This window comes from Pseudophryne corroboree, chromosome 7, assembly GCF_028390025.1.
Source record: "Pseudophryne corroboree isolate aPseCor3 chromosome 7, aPseCor3.hap2, whole genome shotgun sequence".
Classification (NCBI taxonomy): Eukaryota; Metazoa; Chordata; class Amphibia; order Anura; family Myobatrachidae; genus Pseudophryne; species Pseudophryne corroboree.
In genome coordinates this window covers 447,466,029-447,489,875 of record NC_086450.1, presented here as the reverse complement: position 1 = coordinate 447,489,875, position 23,847 = coordinate 447,466,029, and the positions used below count along the sequence as shown (strand labels likewise).

The window sequence follows — 23,847 nt, the reverse complement described above, 5'->3', positions numbered from 1 at the left end:
GGATTTAGCTCCCGGCGCTATTTAATACAGCGCCAAGTGACACTCAATTGTCAGGAATTCTTGTCTCACCCCCGGGGGATGAGAGAGGAAATCCGACGAAAGTGCTGCCACGCAGCCGGCGCAAGGCTGATTCTGTCAGGAATCAGCATCGCGGCGGGGAGTTAAGTCGGAGATTAAGTTAAGTCGAGTTAATTCCCGGTGCTATTCAACTGTCGGTGAATTGAATCGACCCCAATGGGTGTAAAAGGCTACACACCTGTACAGAAACTGCACGGGTTTTGTTTTGTAATTGGGGACATGTACTAAGCAGTGATAAAAGTGGAGAAGTTGCCCATGTCAACCAATCAGCTGTTCTGTATAATTTTATAGTATGCAAATTATAAATGTTACGTCAATGCTGGTTGGTTGCCATGGACAACCTCTCCACTGGCTCACTTCTCCACTTTTATCACTGCTTAGTACATCTTCCCCTAAGCCTAAAGTCAAAATAAATCATGCTACACCGTTTCCACTTTTAGGGGAGGTATTCAATAAGCGGTGATGACTGTGACGTGTCGGCGTTCCGGCTGCTTCTCCAGTACCTTGTGATCACTGTTCATAATGTTGACGCGAGAATGTTGCTGTGGACATTCAACATGTCAACAATGTCTGTGTGTCAACATGACATAATGTCAACAGACAAAGTTTATTTGCAGTGGTTAGGGTTAGGCAGTGATAAGGGTGAGGCTGCGGTCAGTGTTAGGCATACTTACCTCCGCAACGAAATCTGAATGGTCGTCATGCCAAGTATTGACATTCTGAATGCGGACGTTTGTCACGTCAACCTTCCACCCAGAAGGGTGCCCTTCTGTCTTGGGAGAACCTATCACTGATTTATTACATGACCCCTCATGTTATTACTGTGCTGTATTCTGTTACTGTTCTATGGCATGATTCATCCTACAGCTATCCTGTATATAGCACATGACCCCTCTCATCTTATATCGGCCCTCATTCCGAGTTGTTCGCTCGGTATTTTTCATCGCATCGCAGTGAAAATCCGCTTAGTACGCATGCGCAATGTTCGCACTGCGACTGCGCCAAGTAACTTTACTATGAAGAAAGTATTTTTACTCACGGCTTTTTCTTCGCTCCGGCGATCGTAATGTGATTGACAGGAAATGGGTGTTACTGGGCGGAAACACGGCGTTTCAGGGGCGTGTGGCTGAAAACGCTACCGTTTCCGGAAAAAACGCAGGAGTGGCCGGAGAAACGGTGGGAGTGCCTGGGCGAACGCTGGGTGTGTTTGTGACGTCAACCAGGAACGACAAGCACTGAAATGATCGCACAGGCAGAGTAAGTCTGGAGCTACTCTGAAACTGCTAAGTAGTTAGTAATCGCAATAATGCGAATACATCGGTCGCAATTTTAAGAAGCTAAGATTCACTCCCAGTAGGCGGCGGCTTAGCGTGTGCAAAGCTGCTAAATTCGCCTTGCGACCGATCAACTCGGAATGAGGGCCATCATTCCTTGCTGTGCGAAGAGGTTGGCACACACACACACACACACACACACACACACACACACACACACACACACACACACACATTATTTATGTGTGTGTATATATATATATATATATATACTGTATATATATTAAATCAATAATGTGTAACATTTACCACTGGGTATATAGCATAGATACATCGTATCCGCAGAAAAGGACAGTGGGGCAGATGTATTATTTATTATTATTATTATTATTACTACCAGTTATTTATATAGCGCACACATATTCTGCAGCACTTTACAGAGAATATTTGCCCATTTACATCAGTCCCTGCCCCAGTGGAGCTTACACTCTATGGGGGTCATTCCGAATTGTTCGCTCGCTAGCAGTTTTTAGCAGCCGTGCAAACGCTAAGCCGCCGCCCTCTGGGAGTGTATTTTAGCTTAGCAGAAGTGCGAACGAAAGGATCGCAGAGCGGATACAAAATAATTTTGTGCAGTTTCAGAGTAGCTTCAGACCTACTCAGCGCTTGCGATCACTTCAGACTGTTCAGTTCCTGTTTTGACGTCACGAACACGCCCTGCGTTCGCTCAGCCACGCCTGCGTTTTTCCTGGCACGCCTGCGTTTTTTCGAACACTCCCTTAAATTGTCAGATAACACCCAGAAACGCCCACTTCATGTCAATCACTCTGCGGTCAGCAGTGCGACTGAAAAGCTTCGCTAGACCCTGTGTGAAACGACATCGTTCGTTGTAATAGTACGACGCGCGTGCGCATTGCGCCGCATGCGCAGAAGTGCCGATTTTTTGCCTAATCGCTGCGCAGCGAACAAAAGAAGCTAGCGATCAACTCGGAATGACCCCCAATATTCCCTATCACATGTACACATTCACACTAGAGTTCATTTTGTTGGGAGCCAATTAACCTACCAGTATATTTTTGGATTGTGGGAGGAGGAAACCCACACAAGTACGGGAAGAATATACAAACTCCACACAGTTAGGGACATGATGGGAATCAAACCCATGACGTCAGTACTGTGATGCAGTAATGCTAACCATTACACCATCCGTGCTGTCTGGAGAAGGCATAAAGAAGTGATAAAGTGGTGATAAGTGCAAGGTGATAATGCACCAGCCAATCAGCTCATACCTGGCAATTTACATATTGGAGCTGATTGGCTGGTGCATTTATCACCTTGCACATATCCCTGGTTTATCACTTCCTTATGCCTTCTCCAGGTTAATACATCTGCCCCAGTATTAGATGTATGGAAATACATACTAATTACCGGCGGTCGGGATCCCGGCCACCAGTATGCCGGCAGCAGGGTAAGTGCTACAAAGCCCCTTTCGGGCTCTCTGCGCTCGCCACTGGTTATTTTCTCCTTCTATGGGTGTCGTGGACACCCATAAAGGGAGAAAAGCCTGTGGCGCCGGTATTCCGGCGGCGGCATTTCACCACCTGTTTGGATTCCAGCGTCGGCATTGTGAACGACGGGATCCCAAGAGGCGGTCTCGTGATTGCCTCCTGATGTATGTATGGACACCCACGAGTGGAAACAGCCCTAGTACGCCAGGATTCCGGCAGGCGGCATTGTCGGCTGGCGGGATATCGGCGTCAGTATCCTGAACGCCGGGATCCCGACATCCGGCATTTTAACTGCATCCCTTTATCAGAGCTGCTGTACCGGAATGCGGTTTTTGATAAGTGGGGACTTAATAATTTCCTATGACAGTGATATGCAGCGATAAGAATAGGTGATTGCTTATTTGGTCCCATTGCCACAATTATAAATGAGCCCCTTAATCAGTTACACCTGGATATATACCGACGCTGACTATGCTAGGACACAGGCTTTGCACAGTGCATGTGGGATATGGGCACGGGATGGTTTGTTATACAGAACGCTGCGATTATGTCTCCGGAGAGAACATTTCTACCCGGCTCCTCTGCTACTCTACGCATGGCTGGCAGTATCACAGCGAGCTGGCTTACGCCTAGGAAAACTCTGCTAAAAACAATCTGGTCTTGCTTACTGTGCAATGTTATAGAAGTAACTGGTTAATGTTGGTTAATGTTAGTAATAGCTCCTCTGATAATATGGCATTTTTCCATGTGGTCAGTGTACTGGAGCAGTGTAGTTTTGTCGCTTCTTGCTGTTGTAGCCGTGTGAATAAAACGCAAATTGTGATAAAAAGGGAGGCTTGCCGCAGCGAAGTCACAAGAACTCTGGCGCGCTACGAGAGGCTATTTGGAGCATCTGTAAGACGGAGGCAACGTGATCGCTCCCATTCAGGTTAAAAATACCTTTTCTTCTTCTTTTCTAAGCTGTTAAATGTAGGGTTAAATGTTATAAGGATGATAAGCCAAGATAATGGTGTTTGTTTTTTTAGTTAATTGATGCAAAATGATTATGCATGCATCTGAGTGACTCGCACTTCACAGGTTAGGAGTGTTGTGTGTGATATGTGGGTGTAGTTTGTGCGGTGATGTGCTTATTTTGTCTCCATTGTGTCTGGGTACATTTTGAGAGCAAGGTCTTACTGACAGATCCTAGTGGTGTCCCCTGGGAGTAACAAGCATGTTGCAGAGAGAAGCCTTCACGGTTTATATAGGGTTGGGTATGTGGGACCGGCGCTCTCAATACCGACGGCATTTAGATGCCCGGCGGGGAGGCAAGTGCAACGAAGCCCCTTGCAGGCTCGGTGGCGAGCTGCGCTCGTCACAGGTTCTATGTCCACTCTATGGGTGTTGCAGGAAAACCACGAGTGGGAATAGTCCCTGTTGGTCGGCATGCAGAAGGGGCGGGATGTAGGTGCCGGTATTGTGACCAGCGGTCTCCTGACCGCCGGTCACATAACTACAACTCGTTTATATATATAAGGGTCAGTGGGTAGGGCTGTAAACTATCTGCCCATTGGAGTATCAGGGGTTACACACTAGGCACCAGATTGGCAGGTCTTTCATACACTAGGCGCCAGATTGACAGGCCCTACCATACACTAGCCACCAATTTGTGGCCCTATCAGACACTAGGCATCGGATTGGTGGCCCTATCAGACACTAGCCAACAGATTGGTAGGTCTATCATGCACTAGGCACCAGACTGGCAGACCTATCATACACTAGTCCCTGACTTTTGGCCCTTTCAGACACTAGGCATTGGATTGGTGGCCCTATAACATACGAGTCAAAAGATTCGCAGGCCTATCATATACTAATCACCAGACTGGAGGCCCTATCAGAAACTAGTAACCAGATTGTCAGCCCTGTCATATACTAGGCAGTAGATTGGTAGACCTACCATACACCAGTCACCGGATTGGTTGACCTACCATACACCAGTCACCGGACTGGTAGACCTACCATACACCAGTCACCGGATTGGTAGACCTACCATACACCAGTCACCAGATTGGTACACCTACCATACACCAGTCACCGGATTGGTAGACCTACCATACACCAGTCACCGGATTGGTTGACCTACCATACACCAGTCACCGGACTGGTAGACCTACCATACACCAGTCACCGGATTGGTAGACCTACCATACACCAGTCACCAGATTGGTACACCTACCATACACCAGTCACCGGATTGGTAGACCTACCATAAACTAGGCACCAGATTGGTAGACCTACCATACACTAGGCACCAGATTGGTAGACCTACCATACGCCAGTCACAGGACTGGCAGACCTATCATACACTAGTTCCCAGGTCAAGCACCTGCTTTAAACACTAGCAATCAGATTGCAGTAATGACTGTCTATAAAAAAAAAAAGAAAACTATATTCAAACAAAACATTATTTTTAAGATGGATTTCTATTTAGAAAATCACTAACTATGAGCTATGAGTGTCAGTAAAGCTGCATGTATTCAGCCATCAACTGAGGTAGTTTAACTATCAACTGAGAACGTTGTTATAACCTTATATGATCATGATAACATTGCTTTCAATGTGTTTTCTAAACAGGGCACCAATTATGTAAATTATCTCCATGTTATGACAACAGTTTAAAGAAAGGAGAAGCATAGCTGAGGTGAGACATCAAACAGGACAGGGCTTTGTGAGAGGTCAAACCAGATCTGTCTGAGGTGACAGGTCAAACAAGTTAGGTCTGTGGATGAGGGCTCAAATATATTGAGGGGAATTCAATTCCCGCATCGACATGCTGTGCCGTTCTGGATAGGCGGAATCGCAAATTCTCCCTTGCAAAAAAAACCATGCTATGTCTAAACTACCATTAATGCCCAGCAGCAAAATGAATTCCCACCAATAAGGCTGGTTTTAGAAGTCAGCTAAGCTTGGGCTTAATTGAGAGATCCAGCACTATGGGCTGAGATGAGAGGACAAATTATTGATGAGATGTCAAACAAGATTCGATTGAGGAGTCAAAATGGCTGGGTGGAAAAGTCAAACTAGATTAAGTTGAGGTGATGGGTCAGACAAGATGGGTCTGATGGCAGAAGTCAAACAAGATGGCGTTGATGGAGAGGTCAAACAAGATGGCGTTGATGGAGAGGTCAAACAAGATTGGGCTGAGGGGAGAAGTCAAAGAAGATTAAAGTTCCGTTAACATTAAGTAGCCATTTGACAATAATAGAATTATTATAAATGACCATAGCTAAGAGATGGACTAATTACTTCCACATTTGTTGGGTGCAGAAAGAAATCTGCTGTCCACGAACAGAAAATTCCTCCTGCGCTTTATTTTTGTTCTCTTTTGGCCAAGTAATACGATAAAATGAAAGATATAATCAGGTGTGGAAAATCCCAGAAATTAGAAGGCACGGGTTTATTTCATGCAAAAACAACAGTCAAAGAATTGAGAAGACTTGAGAAGAAATGTACTAAAGGGAGGTTTGATAAAGCCGCTTCTTTCACGCCATGTTTTCTGCGGTTTTCATACTGCCGGATTTACTAAAGGAAAAGCCGCAGAAAAACAGCAGATATGAAATTTTGGAAACCGTGGTAATACAAATTGCTGTCACGATTTTGAAACAGTAAAGGATAAAAACCTCCATATTTATCAACTACCGGTTTTAAAAAAAACGCCGGGATAACCAGTCACACTAAAGAGGCAGCCAAGTACCATAAGACATTCCGAGCAATCATAGGGTTGATCTATTATCCGATGGTGCGCACATCGCCGGATTCACGCCGCGGCCAGTGGGACGCCTATTGAGTGCGGCATTACTATACAGACTGCGTCAGGACCACTGTGAGGTAGTGAACAGTCCTGGCGATATAAAATAAAATGTCCCGTAAAGTCAACACAGATCGATATTTCCAACCAGTTCAATTCATAAGCAAAGGAAAATGCGATTAGGACTCCGGGGAAAGTTACAGGGCTCAGCTCTTTCTTATGTTGTGTGAAAGCTGCGTTCACCGTGACGTGAATGCAGCACTACTGCAGCCAATGTTCAGGATCAGTGAACTCTTGTAAAATCCTTCCTCCATTTACTTACAAGCCTAAGAGTATTAAAGATCTATTTTACCAAGTGGTCAGTGATCCAGGAGGTTTGCTGCAGAAATGCTGCCTCTGCGCAGGGTGAGCGCAACGCACAGGCAGCCTGCACACAACGCAGCGTCCGAGGCCTGTACTAGACGCACTGATAGGACATGAATGTGGCTGTGATACATTGGCTCACACGTTGCTTTGGTAATCGTTGTTAGAATTGCTTTGTGTTAAACACAACTATAATGATATGATGTATAAAGCTTTGCTCCCGGACATGTCTGCCTGCTTGCGTAATAAGTGTGTAATATAACCACAAGTAAATGGCTTCTAGTTGAGAGCACAGGAAATCAGTGTATAATGCATGGGATACACAAGACCTAAATGGCCTTTAATGCTGGTGGTTTAACTGTTTGTGCGCCGGCTCCAGAACGTCTCCCACCCGTTCCGCCCATAGCGCTCGCTGCAGGCTCTGCGAACGCTGCAAAACCTCAGATAAATTGCCTTTCCTTACCACAGATAAGTCGGAAAACTGCTAGTATTAATAGTAATTAATCAATGCAGTGGTAACAAATGAAATAAATGGGGCCACGTTCTTCCCCTGTCGCATGTGAGCCATTACGGCCAGAAAACATGGCATGTAACATTAGTTTAATTCCTCCCGTGTGGCACGGGGACACTTCCCTGTTCACTTTAACCTATCAACAGGGGCACAACGAAGCTCTGTGAATGCTCTCCTTATATGAGGACAGGATCACACAGTGCTGGGATTATATATAATATACAGTGGATCTCCTGATTGCAGATTATCTGGACAGGATCACACAGTGCTTGGATTATATATAATATACAGTGATTGCCTGACTGCATATTATCAGGACAGGATCACACAGTGTTGGGATTATATATAATATACCGTGATCTCCTGACTGCAGATTATCAGGACAGTATCACACAGTGATGGGATTATATATAATATACAGTGATAGCCTGACTGCAGATTATCAGGACAGGATCACACAGTGCTTGGATTATATATAATATACAGTGATAGCCTGACTGCAGATTATCAGGACAGGATCACACAGTGTTGGGATTATATATAATATACAGTGATAGCCTGACTGCAGATTATCAGTACAGGATCACACAGTGTTGGGATTATATATAATATACAGTGATAGCCTGACTGCAGATTATCAGTACAGGATCACACAGTGTTGGGATTATATATAATATACAGTGATGGCCTGACTGCAGATTATCAGTACAGGATCACACAGTGTTGGGATTATATATAATATACAGTGATAGCCTGACTGCAGATTATCAGTACAGGATCACACAATGTTGGGATTATATATAATATACAGTGATTGCCTGACTGCAGATTATCAGGACAGGATCACACAGTGCTGGGATTACAGGTTGAGTATCCCTTATCCAAAATGCTTGGGACCAGAGGTATTTTGGATATCGGATTTTTCCGTATTTTGGAATAATTGCATACCATAATGAGATATCATGGTGATGGGACCTAATTATAAGCACAGAATGCATTTATGTTTCATATACACCTTATACACACAGCCTGAAGGTCATTTTAGCCAATATTTTTTATAACTTTGTACAGTAAACAAAGTGTGTGTACAATCACACAATTCATTTATGTGTCATATACACCTTATACACACAGCCTGAAGGTCATTTAATACAATATTTTTAATAACTTTGTGTATTAAACAAAGTTTGTGTACATTGAGCCATCAGAAAACAAAGGTTTCACTATCTCACTCTCACTCAAAAAAGTCCGTATTTCGGAATATTCCGTATTTCGGAATATTTGGATATGGGATACTCAACCTGTATATATAATATACCGTGATAGCCTGACTGCAGATTATCAGTACAGGATCATACAGTGCTTGGATTATATTTAATATACAGTGATAGCCTGACTGCAGATTATCAGGACAGGATCACACAGTGCTGGGATTATATATAATATACCGCAATCTCCTGATTGCAGATTATCAGTACAGGATCACACAGTGTTGGGATTATATATAATATACAGTGATAGCCTGACTACAGATTATCAGTACAGGATCATACAGTGCTTGGATTATATTTAATATACAGTGATAGCCTGACTGCAGATTATCAGGACAGGATCACACAGTGTTGGTTTTATATATAATATACTGTAATCCCATGATTTCAGATTATCAGGACAGGATCACACAGTGTTGGGATTATATATAATATACAGTGATTGCCTGACTGCAGATTATCAGTACAGGATCACACAGTGTTGGGATTATATATAATATACAGTGATAGCCTGACTGCAGATTATCAGTACAGGATCACACAGTGTTGGGATTATATATAATATACAGTGATTGCCTGACTGCAGATTATCAGGACAGGATCACACAGTGTTGGGATTATATATAATATACAGTGATTGCCTGACTGCAGATTATCATTACAGGATCACACAGTGTTGGGATTATATATAATATACAGTGATAGCCTGAATGCAGATTATCAGGACCGAATCAGACAGTGATACACAGTGATCTCCTGACTGCAGATTATCAGGACAGGATCAGTTAGTGCTGGGATTATATGTAATATACAGCAGTCTCCAGACTGCAGATTATGAGGACAGGATCACACAGTGTTGGGATTATATATAATATACAGTGATAACCTGACTGCAGATTATCAGGACAGGATCACACAGTGTTGGTATTATATATAATATACAGTGATAGCCTGACTGCAGATTATCAGGACAGGATCACACAGTGTTGGGATTATATATAATATACAGTGATAGCCTGACTGCAGATTATCATTACAGGATCACACAGTGTTGGGATTATATATAATATACAGTGATAGCCTGACTGCAGATTATAAGGACCGAATCATACAGTGATACACAGTGATCTCCTGACTGCAAATGATCAAAACAGGATCAATTAGTGCTCGGATTATATACAATATACAGCAATCTCCAGACTGCAGATTATCAAGATGGGACAGTTAGTGCTGGGGTTATATATAATAAACAGCAATCTCCAGACTGAAGATTATCAGGACAGGATCAATTAGTGCTGGGATTATATATACTATACAGCAATCTCCTGACTGCAGATTATCAGGACAGAATCAAAGAGTGCTGGGATTATATATAATATACAGCGGATCTCCTGGCTGCAGATAATCAGGACAGGATTAGACTGTGCTGGGATTTGATTTAATATACAGAGATTTCTTGATTGCAGATTATCAACACAGGTCATGTTCTTTATATAACTACTATTAATGGATGATCTCTTGAAAACACATTACATGTGAAACTTGATCGTGTCAATGATCAAACTGATTATGTATTATCTTAATTAAGTGATACTACAATACTTAAGCATACCATTGTGGAATATGAAAGGAAATGTGTCTAAAATCTGGGTTGAAACCATAATCCAAGTTAATTCTATTAAGATCGTGTGGCATTAACTTCCACGTAATGAAATTCTAGGCAACCTTCTGCCACTTATTATACTGTAGATCCCTTTGCTGCAAATCAAGTTATTATTTCTGAAGATGGGATTTTATTTTTGGAAAGATGAAGAGTGTTTTAGTTAATAGCATACAGCAAGTAGCAGTATATGCATGCTCCTGTACTGTAGGGCCTCATGCTACAGCTCTTTCTATGGATTTGATTTTACCTTTAAGTTGATCAGCCGCTACGATCTGTCCCACACGCTCCACCACCAGACTGTCTTCCATCAAGTAGCGGTCATCCAGGTACTTTGCGGTTTTCTCCGAAATGTGCACTTTACCAGCAACTCCCAACTGCTCCATAAGATTGGCAAGGTTGACGTCATTTGACCACACATCAAATTTGAACCTTCTCATACCAAGGATGCCACATAGAACCGTGCCAGTATGGACACCGACACGCATGTTGACCATTTCCTTCTTTTCCTGGCAGAACTGCTCAATTGCCTTAATCATCCCAAGACCCATCTCAATGCAGCAGTAGGCGTGATCGGTCCGTGGCTCGGGGCATCCTGCCACACAGTAGTAGCAGTCGCCCAGGGTGCTGATTTTCTCACACTTCGTCTCCTCACAGAGCCGGTCAAAGCGGCCAAATAAGTCATTGAGAAGTCCCACTAGGGCATGGGCAGATTTGTTGGCACTCATTTTGGTGAACCCTACAATATCTGCAAAAAGGATGCTGACTTGTTCTATCCTCTGCATCTTGAAAGGCCTGAAGACTATGGGAGTCTTTTGGATAGAGGACTTCTTCTTGCGACTCTTGGGGCTAGAGGCCGAGTGGCGCTTGACAGAGTTCTCACTCTCATCATCGCCCTGCTTCATTAGGTCATCGGCGATGATCCTTGGCATGACAGAGTGAATCATCCTTTCTTTGAGGGCCTTCTCCACTTCTAGGTCTTTGCCGTGCATAATGGACTGGCCAACCTTTAAGAAAGTGCTGCGGGATCGAACCTCAGACATTATGAACAGGTGCATTCCTATGGCGTGAATGCAGACGTGCAGCAGAGCTTTGCTGAGCAGTTCCCAATGGGCCATCCTACCCACCAAAGGAGCAAAACACCCTTCATCGCGAAAATGGTATCCGAAGGTCTCAAACAGAATAGAGTATGCCACCCCAAGGCAGGCACTGAGGTACAGGGGCAGGTGCATGACTGTGTAGAGCAATAGTAGAACCTCCACACATATGGAAAAGCTGCCAATCTGGGATAAGCAAGAAGTGGAACCCGTAGGTGGGAGGGAGGTAAAGTTTGAGAGTCCATCAGCGGCAGCTTCGGGGGTCAATGCCTGGAACTGCGAGGCCAACGTGAGAGCAAAGACCAGAATTGTGACAACCATGGAGACCACTGTGCAGTGTCGGGAATAAGGTTTGGTGAAGGTAAAGAAAAAGAAGCTTAGGCACACCACCAGGAAGCTCAAAGTTGGTACAAGGTGAGCAATCAGTTTGGACTTTGTATGGATGCCAAAGTAGATGCTCCACAGGAGCCCAGACACAGAGAGGTACAAAAGAGCATAGCGGAACCTGCGCTGTGTTTGCGGGAAGCATCTCTCCACACAGGCCTCCTCTAGGTTACTGGAATCGAATTTTGGGTTCCACCAGTTAGACGTGGACCTTTCAAAAAGCTGAGGGAGCTTCTTCTGCCTCCGAGCACCCCCGGTCCCCCCACCTTTCTTCACTCCAGACTCCCCCGAGCTACAGCTGGAGGATATGCTGTATTTGCAACGTCTGGAGGATCCTTGGTTCTGCTGCCTGTTAATTTTCACAGTCACACTGCTACAGTCTCCGCTGCCATCACATCTCACCTCCGTGTGATGTAGCAGCTGCTGGTTCACGGGGGAGGCCATGTTATCAGTATATACTTTGCCTGGGACTTTTTTTTGTCTTCTTTCCAGCCTGTACCCTCCAGCAGGGAAGCTATCCTTCAGCTACAGACCAGCAGAAGGTTCCTGAGTCTCCTGACAGCTCCCAGCCTGCCTGAGGCGGCACACACTTGTACCTCCATGCAAAGTAGCACTGGCAGCCAAGTACAGTCATTCAGAGCGGGTGCAGATCTCTCCTGACGGTCCACAGCAGAGGAAGGCAATGCAGTCCATACATTAGTAGGTACATTTAGGACATCAGAGGCACCGCTGGAGGCTGTGGAACCTGCTGCAGCCTACCATCTCCCTCCCCCTGCCTTCTGTAAATATTTAGGAATTGCTCAGTGAGTGCTGTCAGTCCCAAGGGAGACAATAATCTATATGTTCCATCCACCCTGGGGGGCTCCATCTTTCATGGGAAAATAATCACGGGCTGCTGGGACAGCATGACAGGCGGTGTTACTGCAGGGAAACCAAGGGCAGATGCACCTTTATCTGAGTTAGCCCAATACCCCTCCTCTTTTGGGGTGTTATTCCAATGGTGGGTGTTGAATGCAATCCTCTCTCCCTCCTGGATAGTGGCTTTTGCAGTGGGAACAGCAGCCTCCCCTTCACTCCCTGTGTTCCCAACAGGCCAGGGTGCCCCTCTCCTTGTTGGTGGCAGGGGTACATAGAGGGGCGCTCTGGGGCTCTTGCTTTCCTTCTCCAGCCATGAGGGAGCCTCTCCTCTCACCAGCTCACAGACAGGCCGCTCTCTCCTCTCTCTCTCTTTCCTGGCTGCTTTTTCTATGCTGGGCTGAGCAGGGAGGGGGGTTAGGAGGAGGAGAGACAGAGGGGGGGCCGAGCAGAGAGGGGAGGGAGGGGAGAGGGAGATGGGAAAGGGGTAGAGGCTGAGGGAAAAGAGCCATAGTTATGGGATTTCAAGGGGAAAAGAGGGTGGATGAGGAGAACATGCCATGGATGCAGGATGAGGCTTTGGGAGGCAGGGGGAGAAGAACTGGACAGTCCTGTGTGATGTTACACAGTCATTTCTGTCTGGGAAGATTACGTAGGTCATTCCCAGGCGATGTCTCCCCTTCCTATAATTCATCCAAATGCAGTCGTACAGTCTCCCTCTCTCTGATATTATGTACTGTATCTGGCCCAGATACAGTACATCCCTGCTTGTGCACAGGTGGATTATTTCAAATGGCTGGGACAATTGGCATAAAAAAAAATCTAACATTCTGTTTTTTTTTTTTTCTGATTATCTTGAGTCAGATACTATCTAGTTTTTCTTAGTCTAATTAGAGTTGTGTTACCCTCCGGCGCACCCGCTATGTTCACAGACTTGGGGTTCACGAGCATTATGAATGCATGATTGTTATAAAGTCATATTCAGGTTATTAGATTTGGTTAATTTTCACAAAAGTCATATGCTAGACCATAGGTTCCCAAACGCGGTCCTCAGGGAACCCAAGTATATCCATGTCTCAGCACAGATGGTTACATCAAATTGACTGAGGTGCTAATCAAGTCACCTGTAGCCAAGCATAGTATCTCAGTCAATATGATTTAACCATCTTTGCTGAGACATGGATATACTTAAAACCTGGACCGTTGTGGTGCCTTTAGGACCGAGTTTGGGGACCTCTGGACTAGCAAATGTGAGATCAGTGTAAGGATGACAGGGGTCATTCCGAGTTGTTCGTTCGTTATATTTTTCTCGCAACGGAGCGATTAGTCGCTAATGCGCATGCGTAATGTCCGCACTGCGACTGCGCCAAGTAAATTTGCTATGCAGTTAGGTATTTTACTCACGGCATTACAAGGTTTTTTCTTCGTTCTGGTGATCGTAGTGTGATTGACAGGAAGTGGGTGTTTCTGGGCGGAAACTGGCCGTTTTATGGGTGTGTGCGAAAAAACGCTACCGTTTCTGGGAAAAACGCGGGAGTGGCTGGAGAAACGGAGGAGTGTCTGGCCGAACGCTGGGAGTGTTTGTGATGTCAAACCAGGAACGAAACTGACTGAACTGATCGCAGTTGCCGAGTAAGTCTGGAGCTACTCAGAAACTGCTAAGAAGTGTCTATTCGCAATTCTGCTAATCTTTCGTTTGCAATTTTGATAAGCTAAGATTCACTCCCAGTAGGCGGCGGCTTAGCGTGTGCAAAGCTGCTAAAAGCAGCTTGCGAGCGAACAACTCGGAATGAGGGCCGACAAACGAGTAGGCACCTAAATGGCTTTGTTGTGTTTATTAATGTTTTTGTCCATGCAAACTTCTGATTCACTGAAACAGAGAAAGCACATACACTCTCACTCACACTGCTGTCCCATGTAGGAATGAACTGACAGAGAAGGCGACCTATAACGCTTCCTATTGTCTACTCATTGCCCGATACTGCGCATACATCTAAGCTGCTAAAAAGTCGCACAGAGCATGTGTCCCTCGGTGTAAGTGTACAGAGACACACATAGCATGCGTCCCCAGTGTGAGCGTACAGAGGCGCACAGAGCATGTGTCCCCCAGTGTAAGTGTACAGAGACACACAGAGCATGCGTCCCCAGTGTGAGCGTACAGAGGAACACAGAGCATGTGTCCCCCGGTGTAAGTGTACAGAGACACACAGAGCATGCGTCCCCAGTGTGAGCATACAGAGGCGCACAGAGCATGTGTCCCCCGGTGTAAGTGTACAGAGACACACAGAGCATGCGTCCCCAGTGTGAGCGTACAGAGGCGCACAGAGCATGTGTCCCCCGGTGTAAGTGTACAGAGACACACAGAGCATGCGTCCCCAGTGTGAGCGTACAGAGGCGCACAGAGCATGTGTCCCCCGGTGTAAGTGTACAGAGACACACAGAGCATGCGTCTCCAGTGTGAGCGTACAGAGGCGCACAGAGCATGTCCCCCCCCGGTGTAAGTGTACAGAGGTGCACAGTGCATGTCCCCCCCGGTGTAAGTGTACAGAGACACACATAGCATGCGTCTCCAGTGTGAGCGTACAGAGGCGCACAGTGCATGTGTTCCCAGTGTCAGCATACAGAGGTGCACAGTGCATGTGTCCCCCGGTGTAAGTGTACAGAGAAACACAGAGCATGCGTCCCCAGTGTGAGCATACAGAGGCGCACAGAGCATGTGTTCCCGGTGTGAGCGTACAGAGGCGCACAGTGTATGCATCCCTGGTGTGAGCGTACAGAAGTACACAGAGCATGAGTTCCTAGTGAGAGCGTACAGAGGCGCACAGAGCATGTGTTCCCGGTGTGAGCGTACAGAGGCGCACAGTGCATGTGTTCCCGATGTGAGCGTACAGAGGAGCACAGTGCATGTGTTCCCAGTGTGAGTGTACAGAGGCGCACAGTGCATGTGTTCCCAGTGTCAGCATACAGAGGCGCACAGTGCGAGTGTACAGAGGCGCACAGGGCATGTGTTCCCGGTGTGAGTGTACAGAGGCACACAGTGCGTGCATCCACAGTGTGAGTGCACAGAGGCGCACAGTGCATGCGTCCCTGGTATGAGTGTACAGAGGCGTACAGTGCATGTGTTCCCACTGTGTGCGTACAGAGGCGCACAGGGCATGTGTTCCCGGTGTGAGTGTACAGAGGAGCACAGTGCATGTGTTGCCAGTGTGAGTGTACCGAGGCGCACAGTGCATGTGTTCCCTGTGTCAGCGTACAGAGGTGCACAGTGCGAGTGTGCAGAGGCGCACAGGGCATGTGTTCCCGGTGTGAGCGTAAAGAGGCACACAGTGCATGCGTCCACAGTGTGAGTGTACAGAGGCGCACAGTGTATGCATCCCTGGTGTGAGCGTACAGAAGCACACAGAGCATGTGTTCCTAGTGAGAGCGTACAGAGGCACACAGAGCATGTGTTCCCGGTGTGAGCGTACAGAGGTGCACAGTGCATGTGTTCCCAGTGTGAGCGTACATAGGCGCACAGGGCATGTGTTCCTGGTGTGAGCGTACATAGGCGCATAGGGTATGTGTACCCAGTGTGAGCGTACAGAGGCGCACAGTGCATGTGTTCCCGATGTGAGCGTACAGAGGAGCACAGTGCATGTGTTCCCAGTGTGAGTGTACAGAGGCGCACAGTGCATGTGTTCCCAGTGTCAGCATACAGAGGCGCACAGTGCGAGTGTACAGAGGCGCACAGGGCATGTGTTCCCGGTGTGAGTGTACAGAGGCACACAGTGCGTGCATCCACAGTGTGAGTGCACAGAGGCGCACAGTGCATGCGTCCCTGGTATGAGTGTACAGAGGCGTACAGTGCATGTGTTCCCACTGTGTGCGTACAGAGGCACACAGAGCATGTGTTCCCGATGTGAGCGTACAGAGGTGCACAGTGCATGTGTTCCCAGTGTGAGCGTACATAGGCGCACAGGGCATGTGTTCCTGGTGTGAGCGTACATAGGCGCATAGGGTATGTGTACTCGGTGTGAGCGTACAGAGGCGCACAGTGCATGTGTTCCCAGTGTGAGTGTACAGAGGCGCACAGGGCATGTGTTCCCGGTGTGAGCGTACAGAGGCGCACAGTGCATGCATCCGCAGTGTAAGTGTACAGAGGCGCACAGTGCATGCATCCGCAGTGTAAGTGTACAGAGGCGCACAGGGCATGTGTACCCAGTGTGAGTGTACAGAGGCGCACAGTGCATGCATCCCCGGTGTGAGTGTACAGAGGCGCACAGTGCATGCATCCCCGGTGTGAGTGAACAGAGACGCACAGTGCATGTGTTCCCAGTGTGTGCGTACAGAGGCGCGCAGGGCATGTGTTCCCGGTGTGAGCGCACAGAGGTGCACAGTGCATGTGTTCCCAGTGTGAGTGTACAGAGGCGCACAGTGCATGTGTTCCCAGTGTGAGTGTACAGAGGCGCACAGTGCATGTGTTCCCGGTGTGAGCGTACAGAGGCACACAGTGCATGCGTCCACAGTGTGAGTGTACAGAGGCGCACAGTGCATGCGTCCCTGGTATGAGTGTACAGAGGCGCACAGTGCATGTGTTCCCAGTGTGTGCGTACAGAGGCGCACAGGGCATGTGTTCCCAGTGTGGGCATACAGAGGCGCACAGTGCATGTGTTCCCAGTGTGAGTGTACAGAGGCGCACAGGGCATGTGTTCCCGGTGTGAGCGTACAGAGGTGCACAGTGCATGCATCCGCATTGTAAGTGTACAGAGGCGCACAGGGCATGTGTTCCCGGTGTGAGTGTACAGAGGCGCACAGTGCATGCAGCCCCGGTGTGAGTGTACAGGAGCGCACAGTGCATACATCCCCGGTGTGAGTGAACAGAGACGCACAGTGCATGTGTTCCCAGTGTGTGCGTACAGAGGCGCGCAGGGCATGTGTTCCCGGGGTGAGCGTACAGAGGTGCACAGTGCATGTGTTCCCAGTGTGAGTGTACAGAGGCGCACAGTGCATGTGTTCCCAGTGTGAGTGTACAGAGGCGCACAGTGCATGTGTTCCCGGTGTGAGTGTACAGAGGCACACAACGCATGCATCGCTGGTGTAAGTGTACAGAGACACACAGAGCATGTGTCTGCAGTGTGAGTGTACAGATGCGCACAGTGCATGCATCCCTGGTGTGAGTGTACAGAGGCGCACAGTGCATGCTTCCCCGTTGTGGGCGTACAGAGGCGCACAGTGCATGTGCCCCTGGTGTGAGTGTACAGAGGCGCACAGTGCAAGCATCCCCGTTGTGAGCGTACAGAGGCGCACAGTGCAAGCATCCCCATTGTGAGCGTACAGAGGCGCACAGTGCATGCGCCCCTGGTGTGAGTGTACAGAGGCACACAGTGCATGCGTCTCCGGTGTGAGTGTACAGAGGCGCATAGTGCATGTGTTCCCGGTGTGAGAGTACAGAGGCACACAGCGCATGTGTTCCCGGTGTGAGTGTACAGAGGCACGCAATGCATGCGTCGCTGGTGTAAGTGTACAGAGGCACACAGTGCATGTGTCCGCAGTGTGAGTGTACAGAGGCGCACAGTGCATGCATCCCCGGTGTGAATGTACAGAGATGCATAGAGCATGCGTTCCCGGCATGAGCATACAAAGGCGCACAGAGCATGTGTCCCCGGTGTAACTGTACAGAGGCGCACAGAGCATGTGTCCCCGGTGTGAGTGTACAGAAGCGTACAGAGCATGCGTTCCCGGTGCGAGCGTACAGAGACACACAGAGCATACATCCCCAGTGTAAGTGTACAGAGGCACATAGAGCATACATCCCCGGTGTGAGCATACAGAGGCACATAGAGCATGCATCCCTGGTGTGAGCATACAGAGGCACATAGAGCATGCATCCCTGGTGTGAGTGTACAGAGGCACATAGAGCATACATCCCCAGTGTAAGTGTACAGAGGCACATAGAGCATGCGTCCCTGGTGTGAGCATACAGAGGCACATAGAGCACGCATCCCTGGTGTGAGTGTACAGAGGCACATAGAGCATGCGTCCCTGGTGTGAGCATACAGAGGCACATAGAGCATGCATCCCTGGTGTGAGTGTACAGAGGCGCACAGAGCATGCGTCCCTGGTGTGAGCATACAGAGGCACATAGAGCATGCATCCCTGGTGTGAGTGTACAGAGGCGCACAGAGCATGCGTCCCTGGTGTGAGCATACAGAGGCACATAGAGCATGCATCCCTGGTGTGAGTGTACAGAGGCGCACAGAGCATGTATCCCTGGTGTGAGTGTACAGAGGCACATAGAGCATACATCCCCAGTGTAAGTGTACAGAGGCACATAGAGCATGCGTCCCTGGTGTGAGCATACAGAGGCATATAGAGCACACATCCCTGGTGTGAGTGTACAGAGGCACATAGAGCATGCGTCCCTGGTGTGAGCATACAGAGGCACATAGAGCATGCATCCCTGGTGTGAGTGTACAGAGGCGCACAGAGCATGCGTCCCTGGTGTGAGCATACAGAGGCACATAGAGCATGCATCCCTGGTGTGAGTGTACAGAGGCACATAGAGCATACATCCCCAGTGTAAGTGTACAGAGGCACATAGAGCATGCGTCCCTGGTGTGAGCATACAGAGGCACATAGAGCACACATCCCTGGTGTGAGTGTACAGAGGCACATAGAGCATGCGTCCCTGGTGTGAGCATACAGAGGCACATAGAGCATGCATCCCTGGTGTGAGTGTACAGAGGCGCACAGAGCATGCGTCCCTGGTGTGAGCATACAGAGGCACATAGAGCATGCATCCCTGGTGTGAGTGTACAGAGGCGCACAGAGCATGCGTCCCTGGTGTGAGCATACAGAGGCACATAGAGCATGCATCCCTGGTGTGAGTGTACAGAGGCGCACAGAGCATGCATCCCTGGTGTGAGTGTACAGAGGCACATAGAGCATACATCCCCAGTGTAAGTGTACAGAGGCACATAGAGCATGCGTCCCTGGTGTGAGCATACAGAGGCACATAGAGCACACATCCCTGGTGTGAGTGTACAGAGGCACATAGAGCATGCGTCCCTGGTGTGAGCATACAGAGGCACATAGAGCATGCATCCCTGGTGTGAGTGTACAGAGGCGCACAGTGCATGCATCCCCGGTGTGAATGTACAGAGATGCATAGAGCATGCGTTCCCGGCATGAGCATACAAAGGCGCACAGAGCATGTGTCCCCGGTGTAACTGTACAGAGGCGCACAGAGCATGTGTCCCCGGTGTGAGTTTACAGAAGCGTACAGAGCATGCGTTCCCGGTGCGAGCGTACAGAGACACACAGAGCATACATCCCCAGTGTAAGTGTACAGAGGCACATAGAGCATACATCCCCGGTGTGAGCATACAGAGGCACATAGAGCATGCATCCCTGGTGTGAGCATACAGAGGCACATAGAGCATGCATCCCTGGTGTGAGTGTACAGAGGCACATAGAGCATACATCCCCAGTGTAAGTGTACAGAGGCACATAGAGCATGCGTCCCTGGTGTGAGCATACAGAGGCACATAGAGCACGCATCCCTGGTGTGAGTGTACAGAGGCACATAGAGCATGCGTCCCTGGTGTGAGCATACAGAGGCACATAGAGCATGCATCCCTGGTGTGAGTGTACAGAGGCGCACAGAGCATGCGTCCCTGGTGTGAGCATACAGAGGCACATAGAGCATGCATCCCTGGTGTGAGTGTACAGAGGCGCACAGAGCATGCGTCCCTGGTGTGAGCATACAGAGGCACATAGAGCATGCATCCCTGGTGTGAGTGTACAGAGGCGCACAGAGCATGCATCCCTGGTGTGAGTGTACAGAGGCACATAGAGCATACATCCCCAGTGTAAGTGTACAGAGGCACATAGAGCATGCGTCCCTGGTGTGAGCATACAGAGGCACATAGAGCACACATCCCTGGTGTGAGTGTACAGAGGCACATAGAGCATGCGTCCCTGGTGTGAGCATACAGAGGCACATAGAGCATGCATCCCTGGTGTGAGTGTACAGAGGCGCACAGAGCATGCGTCCCTGGTGTGAGCATACAGAGGCACATAGAGCATGCATCCCTGGTGTGAGTGTACAGAGGCACATAGAGCATACATCCCCAGTGTAAGTGTACAGAGGCACATAGAGCATGCGTCCCTGGTGTGAGCATACAGAGGCACATAGAGCACACATCCCTGGTGTGAGTGTACAGAGGCACATAGAGCATGCGTCCCTGGTGTGAGCATACAGAGGCACATAGAGCATGCATCCCTGGTGTGAGTGTACAGAGGCGCACAGAGCATGCGTCCCTGGTGTGAGCATACAGAGGCACATAGAGCATGCATCCCTGGTGTGAGTGTACAGAGGCGCACAGAGCATGCGTCCCTGGTGTGAGCATACAGAGGCACATAGAGCATGCATCCCTGGTGTGAGTGTACAGAGGCGCACAGAGCATGCATCCCTGGTGTGAGTGTACAGAGGCACATAGAGCATACATCCCCAGTGTAAGTGTACAGAGGCACATAGAGCATGCGTCCCTGGTGTGAGCATACAGAGGCACATAGAGCACACATCCCTGGTGTGAGTGTACAGAGGCACATAGAGCATGCGTCCCTGGTGTGAGCATACAGAGGCACATAGAGCATGCATCCCTGGTGTGAGTGTACAGAGGCGCACAGAGCATGCGTCCCTGGTGTGAGTGTACAGAGGCACATAGAGCATGCATCCCTGGTGTGAGTGTACAGAGGCACATAGAGCATGCATCCCTGGTGTGAGTGTACAGAGGCGCACAGAGCATGCGTCCCTGGTGTGAGCATACAGAGGCACATAGAGCATGCATCCCTGGTGTGAGTGTACAGAGGCGCACAGAGCATGCATCCCTGGTGTGAGTGTACAGAGGCACATAGAGCATACATCCCCAGTGTAAGTGTACAGAGGCACATAGAGCATGCGTCCCTGGTGTGAGCATACAGAGGCACATAGAGCACACATCCCTGGTGTGAGTGTACAGAGGCACATAGAGCATGCGTCCCTGGTGTGAGCATACAGAGGCACATAGAGCATGCATCCCTGGTGTGAGTGTACAGAGGCGCACAGAGCATGCGTCCCTGGTGTGAGCATACAGAGGCACATAGAGCATGCATCCCTGGTGTGAGTGTACAGAGGCGCACAGAGCATGCGTCCCTGGTGTGAGCATACAGAGGCACATAGAGCATGCATCCCTGGTGTGAGTGTACAGAGGCGCACAGAGCATGCGTCCCTGGTGTGAGTGTACAGAGGCGCACAGAGCATGCATCCCTGGTGTGAGTGTACAGAGGCACATAGAGCATGCGTCCCTGGTGTGAGTGTACAGAGGCGCACAGAGCATGCGTCCCTGGTGTGAGTGTACAGAGGCGCACAGAGCATGCGTCCCTGGTGTGAGTGTACAGAGGCGCACAGAGCATGCGTCCCTGGTGTGAGTGTACAGAGGCACACAGAGCATGCGTCCCCACTGTGCTCAGGAGCCGTTCTCACGCAAGTGCGCTCGATGTAGAGCCACACACACCTCAGTAGCAACTACACTTGCGACAGCCAGGGATGGCTGGGTGTTGGCCTGTAGGCTATGGGGGTCATTCCGAGTTGATCGCTCGCTAGCTAGTTTTAGCAGCCGTGCAAACGCTATGCCGCCGCCCACTGGGGAGTGTATTTTAGCTTAGCAGGAATGCGAACGCATGTGCAGCCGAGCTCTGCAAAAACAGTTTTCTATTCAGCGCTTGCGATCACTTCAGCCTATTCGTGTCCGGATTTGACGTCATGCGAACGCCCAGCCACGCCTGCGTTTTTTCAGACACGCCTGCATTTTTGCAAACCCTCCCTGAAAATGGTCAGTTGACACCGAGAAACGCCCCCTTTCTGTCAATCTTCTTGCGGCCGTCAGTGCGACTGAAAACTTCGGTAGAACCTGAGCACAACCACAACGGGCTTTGTACCCGTACGTCGCGCATGCGCATTGCAGGGCATACGCATGCGCAGAAATGCCATTTTTTTTGCCTGATCACTGCGCTGCGAACAACGGCAGCTAGCGATCAACTGGGAATGACCCCCTATGTTCAGTGAGGATGTGCCAATGGAATTGTGGGCAACGTCTTTTGTGAGACGGATCTTTTGCACCACGGATAGGGCTGATAATGATCTATACAACTTTTCATATGGTGAATATATGCATTTAGGGCGTAATTCAGTAAGAATTGCACCTTCTAGCAGCAGCTTTACAATTGCAATCCTTTGCATTGCAAATGCAGGAGGAGGTGCATGCCACCTCATACCTCCCTGCACACCACCTCCCTTCTGCATTTGCAATGCGATCACATCAGTGATAAACATTGCGACCATCAGTCGCGATGTTCATCTGCGACGGCAGGCTGAGTAAACCTCAGCTTACTCAGGTTTTCCGTCGAAGCGCGGCTTGCGAGTTCAAGGAAATTGCATCTTGCAACGCAGTCCTTGCCTCGCAACTCCCTGAAAATCGTCTCCTTCCCTTCCCGCGAACGCCTCTGGCGGTCAATCAGGCAGAGGCATTCGCATTTCTGCAAAGCGATCGAAAGACACTTTCTGCACATGCGCGGAACGGGTCCTGTGCCCGACAACATGCCAACGCAGTAAGGATTGCATAAGTGACCCTCAGTTCCCTGCACGCACTGCAGGAGAAATGCATTCCCACTTGCTTCAACGCTGCTTCAGACCGTCCGTGTTCTACCTATTGTACTGTGCCAGATGCTTCTGTCAACCAAGAGGTTGTGTATATCAGAGAGGAAGGGAAGCTGAACGGCTAGAGCTTTATAAAATGCACAGTCCTGGCCTCGTCATTCATCAATCCTTAAGTCAGACCAGTATCTTCCTGTGAGTCTCCACGTCCAGTGCCCAGGCTTTATTCTGTCATGAGATAATGGTGCTGCAGAACGCAGGACATAGGTGTCACAGAAAGCCCATAAACGGTCATTATATTCATATTGTCTCCTTTTGTCCTCCACCTGTATGCCTGTCATGTTAATAAGGAGATATACTGTAGCTGCATGAGGCTGTGTGTCC

General features: G+C 48.7%; 1 protein-coding gene across 1 annotated transcript in view; it reads right to left on the bottom strand.

The window, feature by feature from the left end:
- Window positions 1-13,197, bottom strand: part of ADCY9 (adenylate cyclase 9) — a 106,776-nt gene extending 93,579 nt beyond the window's left edge. Inside the window, exon 1 of the mRNA XM_063935023.1 lies at window positions 10,703-13,197. Within this exon, the coding sequence (XP_063791093.1) occupies window positions 10,703-12,377 (1,675 nt within the window). The 5' untranslated portion in view covers window positions 12,378-13,197. The remainder of the gene's footprint in view (window positions 1-10,702) is intronic.
- Window positions 13,198-23,847: the final 10,650 nt, after the last annotated feature.